This window comes from Musca domestica, unplaced genomic scaffold (genome assembly GCF_030504385.1).
Source record: "Musca domestica strain aabys unplaced genomic scaffold, Musca_domestica.polishedcontigs.V.1.1 2, whole genome shotgun sequence".
NCBI lineage: Eukaryota > Metazoa > Arthropoda > Insecta > Diptera > Muscidae > Musca > Musca domestica.
Window position 1 is genome coordinate 40194516 of NW_026712249.1, and position 12576 is coordinate 40207091.

A 12576-nucleotide genomic window follows, 5' to 3' on the forward strand; every position below is an offset into this window, starting at 1 on the left:
CATGGTCCATTTACGAACTCAACCTGCCTAGTGGCTCTACCTCAATTCGTTCGAAAGATAGCGTGATTACAACAGACAACCAGACTGACATCGCTAGATCGTCTTAGAATTTTACGCTGATCCAGAATATATATACTTTGTAGGGTCTATTATAAATATTTCGTAATGACAAAGTTAATATACCCTCCATAAAATGGTGGAGGGTATAAAAAAATCACGAAATAAATCAATTTTGAAATTTTTGGCGAGGAGTATAGTTTGATTGGTTAAAAATTTGTAGATAAGAATTTTTATAGCAATTATCCGATATTTAGGTCCTCAGTCTTTGCTAGGCGTTGCAAAACAATATCTTTTAGAATCCTCTGATATCTATTAATATACGTCTACAAAATCAGTATCAATGTAAAGATCAGAAGTGCTACGAAGCATTTCACCCACTTAGTATAAGTGGGAGGTAAGCTTCTGTCCTGTATTAGACTCGATATCCATGGAAAATTCCTTGTAGATCGGCTGCAAAATCAATAAAAAAATTCTATTTATTGTCCTAAATATTTTGCAATCATCTCCAAAAATTATAGGCTTTCCTTCTTATTCTAGCCCTATGGGAATTGGACTATAATTGTGTATTGTCTCAGATCGTCGAGCTATGAAGACCAATATATTTCGAGCTATTATAAACTTTGGGCCCAATAAAACTTATATTGGTGTTGTAGAGCATATAAACAGAAAAGTCCAAAAATTGCTGCAATCATATCAACCAATAACATGTCACATTTGAACAATAAAACATGTTATTTTCGCTTCCACTACTCTGCACCCCTTATCCGCAAAAAGGCATATTTTTAAAAACTTTTTTTCTTTCCTAAGAAACAATTGTTTATAATTAAAATTGTGTGATGAATGATTGCACTGAATATTATTTATTGCATAATTACAACAAGACAAGCACATGAATATTTAAAATTTTAAAATGTATGCGTATGTGTAGATTTTTTGTGTAGATATGAAAATGAAATATATAATGAGAACTGAAATCAGAGTTGATATATTTTTTTTTAAAAAAAAGCACCAGCACCACCAGAAATATTCATAAAAGTAATTCTTTAATGTTTTCTTCCAATTCGTCAATTACATAATACCACATAAAATAATCTAAAGACATTAAATCGTACGATCTTGGTGGCCAGAACGTGACACGTCATGCGAGTCAAGCTCTTGCATTTTGGTCAAAAAAAGGTTGAATTTAAATTCACTGATCATTCTCAGTTACGTTACGATTTGTAGCACCTTTGAAGAATTTGTAGCTTTTTCAATCCAAAATCGACAATTCTGTTAATTTACGTACCCCTTGAGCCAAATGAGCATCATCGCTGGACACACAATAAAATTTCCTCACAGAGCAAGTATTTTAATGACGTTGTTCGTTTGTATGACGATTCTTGCCGGAGTGAACTTTTTGTATTCTGATAGCAAATTTTTCAAAAAGGTATTGCCGTTCTCCGAATCTCTTATCACATAAACCTCTCGAAACCTAAAACTTTAAAACTTAAACCGAGCATGCTTTTCAAATACCTAAACTGGTTAATTTTACCTAATTTTACCCAATCTGTTGAGTATTGTATCAAAAACATTAAACATCTCCAAAATCTTCTACGTACATTAAAAAAAACTGCAATCAGTTATAAATTCCACTAGCACAGATTTTCAAATTTACATAAAAGGTTCTGAAGTGTAAACAAGTAAAAAAGCAGTAAGTTCGTCCGGGCGAACTTGGAATACCCTCCACCATTTGGAACAATTTTGGAAATTTTCGAAAAAGATAACATTCGCCAATAATACTGTTAACATCTTAAAAATACCGAATATAGCCGTTATATTAGGGCCTGTACGACGTGGACCTACATAGGCATTGTTTGTCATTAGCCATTACCATTTCAAATTCGAAACTTGAAATAAACGGTGAATAATGTAGCTAAAATCATCAAAATATGGTATATAGGGAGGCACGGTTATATCGGAGCTGTGCGAAGACCTGGACCAGCATAGACAATTTTCTGTCACAGGCTGTAGCAACTATTATGAACTTTAAATACGACATCTCAAACAATTTCGGTGGGTATTGCACCTAAAATCGTCAAAATACCGAATATAGGGAGGTACTGATGTATGGGGTCTATACGAAGACCTGGATCTGCATAGACAATTTTCTGCCACTGACTGTAGTTCTTATAAAGAACTTTAAATACGTAATTTGAAACAATTCTGGTAAATAATGACGCTAAAATCATCAAAATACCGAATATAGGAACGTACCGTTATATGGGGGCTTTACGAAGACGAAGACCTGCACAGACAATTTTCTGTCATAGGCCGTAGTATCCACTACGAACTTCAAATACCAAATTTGAAACAATTCCGTTAAATAACGTCGCTAAAATCATCAAAATACCGAATATCGGAAGGTATCGTTATATGGGGGCTATATGAAAACGTGGACCTACATGGCCCATTTACGAACTTAACATGTCTACTAAAAAAATAAACATGTGTGCAAAATTCTAGCCTTCTATCTCAATTCGTTCGAAATATAGCGTGATTACAACAGACAGGCGGACAGACAGACGGACATCGCTAAATCGACTTCGAATTTTACGCTGATCAAGAATATATATACTTTGTTGGGTCTGAGAGTTTTATTATCTCACTCTGTATAGCGCCCATATAACGGACGTATGAAAGTTGAATATTGTTAAGCCAACCACAGATAACTCGAAATATAGAATTACAGCTGATTTGGTTGGAAATTGTTTAAAAAACATTCAAAGTACCAACAATCTTGGCTTGCATTTTATGGCGGAGATCATGTTCCAAAAAAACTAAATTTTCATTAAAAAAGTAACATAGAATACGTCTGAAGACACTGTGCTTGTCTTCCTAAAAATATTGACATCCAATAATTCCCAAAAATTAAAAAAACACCAATAACATAAGTTCATCATTCAAGGACTCGTAGAATTTGGCATCCATCAAAAAGTGAAACAATTTTGCCTATTATAATAATGAAAAAATATGTTATTTGAAATTGTTTGGATTTTTTCTTCCGCCGTCTTTGTTTTGTTTCGTCTCAAGAAAGTAAACAAATTTTCCTTTTTGCTGGAGTTCATTCACTCATTCATTCATTCGTTTTTTTTTTTCAATGCCCAAATCAATGTCATTTGCAATTTACATCCAGTAGTCAATGTATAGAGGTTTTGCAACCGTCCATGGCCCTTGGACTAGGCAGCTGTATATATGAAAAAAATAAGTAAATAAATAATGGTGAAACATATTTATTATATTTGTCTGTTTTTGTGATGTTTATTAAAAATGTAATAAAATCAGATTATTAAAAAAATACAAAATCGTTTAGAATGTTTTTTTTTTGTGAAAAAGTTGATTGTTGTTATATCAACATTCCTATTTTCCTGTAATAAGTATTGTAGATAATGATGTCGATGACAATACAATTAACCTGATTTTTTTTTTTTTTTTTTGTATATTACATTCTTAATTAATTTAATTAATTTTGATTATATATTTATCCAAGTAATATTACCTTGACCTTAGCCGTTGAACGTTTCCATGTAAACAAATCCCTCCCCCCTTAAATTGATAATAATTTGAACACACCCCCTCCCTTTGTGTGTTTCATTTATTTTTGTTTATGTTTTCATTGATTGATTGATTCTTTTTTGATATATATTTTTTTTCTTTCATTGTGGATTATGAAATAAATATATGTACACACAAAAATAATTCGAATACTGGAGAAGGTGATGGATACGTAACTGTTGATATATGGACAAGTGAATAAATCTATGTCAATGTCAAATCAATCTAATTTATTAGTTGCATTACGACAGAAAATATAATATGAAATGGATAGAACATATGTCGAAGCTTTAGATATGACAGAAAAGAGGGTGGGCAATGTGTGAATTATTTGGTAATTATTACAAAAATATGCTAGAAATATTTCCAAAGGCAGTTCCCGATTGGCTTCGAAATGAATCCCAGCAAAAACTCCCAAAATTAAATAATGAATTTTCTATCCAACTCAAACTTAGATCGAGATCGGAAATGGGCAATATAGGTAACTCTCCACAAAAGGTCAAAATTTTCAAAAAAAAAAAAAAAAGAATTTACTGCACAGAAAAAGAATATATGATCCGATTTTGCCCCAACTTGGCAAATTCTAATACTTGCATCAGTGCTAGGTTATGTGAGAAAATGGACAATGTCGGTCCACTCCATCAAGTACCAAAGGGTAAAACTTTTAAATAATAATAACTCTTATAAAATGTGGTGTAAGTGTCTGATTGTCTTCAAACTATACACATCACAATATTTTTATTAACCGAAGGTCTGGTGTGATTATGGAATGTATCGGTATCTCCCCACACAAGCTCATAAAACGCGAAATTAACATCCGATTCCATTTAGACTTGGCACATCTCAATATTTCAATAAACACAGGATCTGTTAAAAAGACGGTAAAGACCCGACCATTCCCTCTGGTACCTCCTTCACAAAGCATCAAAGTTTTGAATAACCAAAACATCCGAAATCCGGAAAATACAGGGTGAGATAAAAAACTGCAACAAAGTCGAACGACATAATTTTTACCTTTTTTTAATTTTATTGCATGAAAGCAAAAAATGTCGGAAATAGCATCAAATTTTAGAATAAGATTATATTTGTTCGAATTGCTCACCTTTGGCTCGAATTATGGCGTTTAAATGGCCAATGCATCCGTCACACGCTGCCCGAATGTTGGTCTGCGGTATTTTGACACATTCCCGGCGAAGCGCTTGCTTGAGGTGAACGACATTTTGGTATTTTGTAGTGCCAACCTTGCTTTCCAAAATACTTCAGACACAATAGTACAGCGAAATAGTATCCATTCTTGGATTTCGCGTGCTGAGTGCGATGGTGCGGAGTCCTGTTCGAATGTCCAAGGTCTGCGGCCAAAATGTTTGCGTGCCCAAGGCTTTAATACACCCTGCAGAATATTTTCGCGGTAATACTCGGCATTTATTCTGATGCCTCGGTCGATTAATGCGAGCGGAGATCAACCATCGGCTGTTATGCGGCCCACACCATCACCATTGCCGGCGCTTGAGTTTTGGTGGCCAACCGAAAGTGCACATTTTCAGCTGACCTCTTTGTCAAGTAAACACAATTATTTTGTTTATTTACAAGTTGCTGGACAACGAATGTTTTCTCATCGGAGAAAACCGAACTCGGCAGTTCACCTGTTTCGGCCTAGCGAAGCAACTCTTTAGCTCTTTAGAGTCTATTTTCTTTCTGCGGCGAGTTGCGGTGTAAGTCCTTGCACTTTTTGGAATTTCAATGGCTTTACCCCGAGCTCATTTTTCAATATTTGCCGAATGGTATATTGCGATATGTTCAGTTCACGAGCCATTTTTCAGTCACTGCGATGCGGGCTTCGGTCAAGTCGCTTCCTTATTTTTAGAACCATTTCTGCTGATGTTGCTGTTTTCTTCCGTCCACATCCTTGACGTCGGGATATGCTACCAGTATCACGGTAACGAGCGATGGTACGAGACACAAAAGATTTATTCACATTTAAATACTGGAGTGCTCTAACAATAGCCACTTCTGGTTTTCCAGCCAAATATAAAGAAATCGCACTATCACGCTTGAGTTCCATGGAAAATTCTCACCAAAATGCTTTTCTACGCTTGTAAACAATATAATGAGCTGTCACTGGAATAATTTTAACAGCTGTCGGACGAGTGGCTTAGAAATGACAGCAGTCTGAAGTTGGTTGCAGTTTTTTCTTCCACTCCTTTTGGTGCCTCCCCCACAAAGGGACAAAATTTTGAATATAAAAGAAGCCCATAAAACGTAAAATTAACATCCGATTCTATTCAGACTTGGCACATCTCAATACTTCTATCAACACAAGGTTTGTGATAAAGATGGTGGAGATTGGACCATTTTTTCTGGTACCTCCTCCCCATAGGGTTCAAGGTTTTTCCCCAACGACATCCTTATCTCAGGCGGCTTACCTGCCAACTTCGATTCGCATATACAATTTCAAGATTTAAACCCTATCGGTTAGAAAAACCTCAATGTAGCAAATTAGCACCATTTAGTACTTTTTGTGCAATTAATTTATCCTTTCCGAATTCTAGAATTTGAAAATCAAAATCAGAGAACCAAACAATTCCGTAACACATTTTCGCGATAATATTCAGTCGATTAATACGAGCGGAGAGCGACCATCGGTTGTAATGGCGGCCCACACCACCACCTTGGCTGGCGCTTGAGTTCTGGTGGCCACAATCAAAATCAGAGAACCAAACAATTCTGAAACACTGTGAGCGTCTAAATTTCTAATTTAATCGCAAGCTTAAGACAACCCCATATCTAATTTTCAAGGATAATAGATTCTATAAGCAAGGACAATATTGTAGAACATATCTACCCCCAGAAACACAAGGAAACCATCAACAACAACAACAAAAACAGCCCAACGAGATGATGTTCTGCCTCATAATCGAACAATCTTCAAATCACATTGAATATCCAAACCCAAAAATCATTTGTCACTGACAAGACAAGATATGCCATATGTCCTTCCTGTAACCCTGTAACCTTGGCATCAAAGTTCATATTTCATAAGAGAACAAAGATTACATGTGTGTGTGTGAGAGAGCGATTTATTGATTACACTCAAAAGGGAATAGCATTAATAACATATAAAACAATAATACTTATTACGACTTTATGAACTTACAATCTAAACTAATGCCTATTTGATTTTTCTAATTTTGTTTCTGTTTCTTTATTTTGTCTAGGAATTGGTGGCCATATCACCGGAAAGGCGTAATTGGCGTGGCATATTTATAGCTTTGCTAGTCATAGCAGCTGTCTTTAGTTTAATTATATTTTCAATATTTTTACTATCACCAGGTAAGTTGTTGTTGCAACGGCTCCATCTTTAAATATTTATGTTTCCTGTTAAATGTTTTTGTTTTATTTTTTCTCTCTTTCATTCTCCAAAAAAAAAAAAACAAACATCACTTGGAATTGCCCAGAGGATGAAGCTTTACGCTTACGTGGCGTCAGATTAACATTAAGTGATATTTTAAGTAAACGCTTACAATGGAAACCATTTAATGGTACATGGCATAGTGGTAGGTATTAATTTACGATTTTGATTGATAATGGTTTTTAAGGAGCTGAATTTATTGGTTGTTGTTGTGGAAACAAGTAAGTCACGAAAGTTTTCTTTAGAAGTCACAGAACTTGTCGATAATTTTTTGGGAATTAAATGATAAAATTTTGAATCAACAAAAAAATATATAACCGTAGCCGAACACTACCATGATATAAAAGAATGAAAAAATAACAAGTTCGAAAGTATCAGTCGATTTGCCGTCATAATCTGTCTGTATCATACATAAGAGTTCCATACGTAATTTTAACTTTTTGAGATATAGATGAATTTAAATGTATTTTGGTATGCTCCTGCAGAATTTCAAATATCGTAAATATCTCTTCTAAATTTCGAGATATCCTCATAAAAACGTTAAATTTTAAAGGATTTTCCAGATTTTATATGTACATGGTGAGATGAAAAAACTGCTACCAACTTCAGACTTCTGTCATTTCTAAGCCACTCGTCCGACAGCTGTTAACATTATTCCAGTGACAGCTCATTGTATTGTTTACAAGCGTTCAAAAGCATTTTGCTGAGAATTTTCCGGAAAAACAGTTATTCGTGATGGAATTCAAGCGTTATAGTTGGATTTATTTATATTTGGCTGGAAAACCACAAGGGGCTATCGTTAGAGCACTCCAGCATTTAAATGTGAATAAATCTTTTGCGTCTCGTACCATCGCTCGTTACCGTGATACTGGTAGCGTAGCCCGACGTCAAGGAAGTGGACGAAAGAAAACAGCAACATCAATAGAAATGGTTCGAAAAGTGAAGAAGCGACTTGATCGAAATCCGCGTTGCAGTGGCCGAAAAATTACTTGTGAGCTGAACATATCGCAATATTCAATTTGGCAAATATTGAAAAATAAACTCGGAGTAAAGCCATTGAAATTCCAAAAAGTGCAAGAACTTACACCGGAACGGAAAGAAAATAAACTCAAAAGAGCTAAAGAGTTGCTTCGCTTGGACGAAAGTTGTGAACTGTCGAATTTGGTTTTCTACGTTGTCCAGCAGTTTGTAAACAAACAAAATTATCGTGTTTATGTGCAAATGTGCACCTTCGGTTGCCCACCAGAACTCAAGCGCCGTCCATGGTGATGGTGTGGGCCGCCATAACAGCCGATGGTCGCTCTCAGCTCGTATTAATCGACCGTGGCATCAGAATAAATGCCGAATATTATCGCGAACATATTCTGGAGGGTGTATTAAAGCCTTGGGCACGCAAACATTTTGGCCGCAGAACTTGGACAGTCCAACAGGACTTAGCACAATCGCACTCAGCACACGCCACCCAAGAATGGCTACAAAATGAGGTTCCTTGCTTTATTTCCAGCGCACAATGGTCATCAAAACCTCCGGATATCAATCCGTTGGACTATTCTATCTGGATTATTTTGGAGAGCAAGGATGGCACCAAAAAATACCGAAGTGTCGATCACCTCAAGCAAGCGCTTCGCCGGGAATGGGCCAAAATACCGCAGAGCAATATTCGGGCAGCGTGTGACGGTTTCATTGGCCGTTTGAAAGCCTTAGTTCGTGCCAAAGGTGACCAATTCGAACAAATCTAAATTTATTCTAGCATTTGATGTTATTTCCGACATTTTTGCCTTCATTCAATAAAATTTTAAAAAAAAATGTGAAAATTATGGCGTTTAACTTTGTTGCAATTTTTTTTATCTTACCCTATATATTCTCCATAGTATGGTGGAGGGTATAAAAATCCACGATTTTTGTCAAAGAAGTCCCTTAAAATATGTGTTCTTTTATATTTATATGCAAATATTAAAAAAAAAAAAAAAAAAAAAAAACACATTAATTCTGAGACCGAAAATTTTGACAAATATAATAAAAATCTACGATTCTTAGTCTAGAAGTTCTTGTAGACATAGTCTTCCAAACTCTAAGCCCCTAGTTTGCCTTTTTATGAGAAATACTTTTTTTTCCAAATTTAAAGCAAATCCGGTTGTAAGATACGACTAAAACCCCTGTGACCTAAAAACCTTTATGTATAAATTTATAACCCTCGTCGTTTCATTCGAAAGAAAAAGTGCTTTCCACAGACGAGCATGGCTGAAACAATCTAGAATTTTATGCTGATAAAAAAATATATATTCTATGTAGGGTCTAAAGTAGTTATTTCCAGGAGTTACAAAAATAATATGCCCTCCATAGCATGGTGGACATAAAATATAAAAGTGTCGGCAAAACCGGCTGATATAGTCTAACTTGTTTTTCAACCTAAAATGCACATACATGATTGCTGTTGGAGATCATTTGATTTTCCCACACAACAACCACAATAAAATTCTCAAATTATTTGCCATAATTTTGTAATTTTAATTTTTCAATTGTCATTATTATCTCTTTGTTTCTACTCTCTCTCTCTCTCCCCCTCTTGCAGACAATGAATTAGTTTTTCGAGATCCCACTGGCGGTCTGTCTATATTAAACTTAGAGAACTATACAACACGTGTTTTAATGACCAACTCATCATTTGTAAGTTTCTTTTCTTTTTGATTTGCGCCATTAAATGGCTAAATAATAGAATGAAAATTGAAACAACAACAACAAATTGATAGTTTTTCCCACTATTGTTTGTTTATGTTTCAACAAATTCACAAGCATGCAAAATTTCAAATAATGTTTTGGTTTTTGCTTTTACAGAGGCAATTGAATGCTGAATCATTTTTAGTAGCACCAGATCTGAAATACGTTCTGCTGCAATCCGATAGCAGTGCGGAGGGATCAAGGTAAGTAAAGCGATAATGGAAATGGCCAAGAAAGAATGAGATAAACGAAAATATTGCAATTTGGCTAAAAACCAGACACCGACAAACAACCAACCCCACGTTCGAATAGAATCGATATAAAATTTTTCAAATAACTCTCCATTTGTTTATTAGGAGCTGTATAAACACACAAACATACACACCATATCGGTTTTTTGTCTGTCCACATGGCATTAGAATAGATGATATAAATTGTCCAATAAATGAAAGAGTGTGTGGTGGAGGCTTATGAGCATCGTCGTACTTAGTGTAATTGTTTCTGTTCTTGATGTTTTTAAAATATTAAATAGGAAAATAAAAATCGTTTGATCTTTTTTTTTCAAAACAGCTACTGGAAGTCATTTGATCTACACGTTCAACGATTATTTTTTATTTATTTATTTATTTATTTATTTATTTTTTTTTTTTTTTTTTTGAATTTTGAAATATTTAATTTTTGGGTATTTGCGGAATAAGTATAGAAATTACGAAGTTATTGGTAAACACTTCATTGTAGTGTTAACAAGAAAGAAGAACTTTAGGAGGTTATCTATAGACAAAATATATTTAAGATGTCGTTAAAGCAAAATTGAGAAGTTTCCTTCATATAGAATACTCTTGAGAGGTATTCTGATTAGAGTAAAAAATTCAACGGGTCTCCAAGTTAGAGACACATTTGAGTCCTTAGAGAAACCTAATACCTTTGAGAGTCCTTGTGAGAGGTCCTCAAGGGAAAACCCCAATTGATTATGAAACTAATGCTAAACAAGTGAAAAAGCAAGTTCGGCCGGCAAAACTTTGAATACTCTCCACCATTTGGAAAGAATTTGGACATTTTCAAAAAAAACAGTAAAGAAAGTCTTAAAGTCGGGCGGGGCCGGCTTTATGATACCCTACACCACTTTGCTAATTTAGTAGAAGCATTTGTATCTTTTAAATTCAGACTTGTATTGTCCATTTGGTGCACATCTAATTTGAAATCGGATAAAGATATATATGGGAGCTATATCCAAATCTGAACCGATCTTGATATATTTTGGCAAAGATATTTCTGAGCTGTATTTGATATATTTCCTTGAATATCGTTGTTACGGAGTACATATTACGGCTGTGGGTAACAAATATAACAAATCGGATGAACAGTATATATGGGAGCTATAGCTATATCTGAACCGATCTTCACCAAATTTGACATACTAGCTTCTAGACTCAATTCGATCGTAAGTGCCAAATTCCATCCCACTTGTACAAATATTAGACGTTTGGTGCAAAATAAAAGGTAAATCGGACGAAGTTATATATGGGAGCTATATCCAAATCTGAACCGATCTCGATAAAATTTTGCAAATTTATTTCTGAGCTGCATCTGATATATTTCCCCAAATATTGTTTTTACAGAGTGCATATTACGGCTGCGGAAGACAAAAATAACAAATCGGATGAACAATATATATGGAAGCTATAGAGCTATATCTGAACCGATTTCGATCAAATTTGGCATACATATTTTCAGGCCTAATTTGGTTGTATTTACAAAATTCCACACTATTCGGGCTGATATTACACGTTTGGTGCACAATATCGGACGAAAATACATATGGGAGCTATATCTAAATTTTGACCGATTATCTCCAATTTCAATAGGGTTCGTCCTTGGGCCAAACAAATGATTTGTGCAAAATTTCATCTTGATAGGTCAATAAATGCGAACTGTACTTTGTTTACAAAAATACATGGACAGACGGACTGACGGACATGCATAAATCGACTCAGAATGTGATTCTATGCAGATCATCAAAATGGAACTATGTTACAAACAAATGCACAAAGACATAATACCCTGACCACCTTGTGGTGTAGGGTATACAAATATATAAAAGGAATCCGTTATAAATTCTCTTAAAAGGGAGTTACCGTAATTTTGCGATCTATAGGAAGACGTGGACCTGCAATTTTCTGTCACAGACAGTAGTGCCCATTACGAAGTGCAATAATGTAGCTAAAGACATCAAAATACCGAATATTGGGAGGTACCGATATTTAGGGGCTATAGACAATTTTCTTTCACAGGAACTTAAAATACGAAATTTGAAATAATTCCCGTGAATAAAGTCGCTAAAATCATCAAAATACCGAATGTGCAGGTGCTATACGAAGACCTGGTCCTGCATAGATTATTTTCTGTTATAGACAGTAGTACATATTAGGAAATTTAAACACGAAATATGAAACAATTCAGCCATTGTATAATGTCGCTAAAATCATCAAAATATCAAATATAGGGAGGTACAGATATATGGGGGCTATACGAAGACCTGCATAATTTTTTTTCTCTCATAGACTGTAGTCCCTATTAGGAAATTTAGCTACGAAATTTGAAACAATTTCCGCGAATAAAGTCGATAAAATCATCAAAATACCGAATATAGGGAGGTACCATTATATGGGGGCTATAGGAAGACCTGCATAGACTGTAGTACATATTAGGCAACTCAAACAAGAAATATGAAACAATTCAGTCATTGTATAATGTCGCTAAAATCACAAAAATACCGAATATAGGGTGGTACAGATATA

General features: G+C 34.8%; 1 protein-coding gene across 3 annotated transcripts in view; it reads left to right on the forward strand.

Annotated features, from left to right (window-relative positions):
- The window catches only part of LOC101900210 (venom dipeptidyl peptidase 4), a 474529-nt gene that overhangs the window by 453978 nt on the left and 7975 nt on the right, over window positions 1–12576 (forward strand). For all 3 annotated transcript variants that reach the window (XM_059122164.1, XM_059122165.1, XM_059122163.1), the window contains 4 exons: window positions 6867–6981; window positions 7107–7205; window positions 9633–9727; window positions 9896–9981. In XM_059122164.1, the coding sequence (XP_058978147.1) occupies window positions 6867–6981; window positions 7107–7205; window positions 9633–9727; window positions 9896–9981 (395 nt within the window). The remainder of the gene's footprint in view (window positions 1–6866; window positions 6982–7106; window positions 7206–9632; window positions 9728–9895; window positions 9982–12576) is intronic.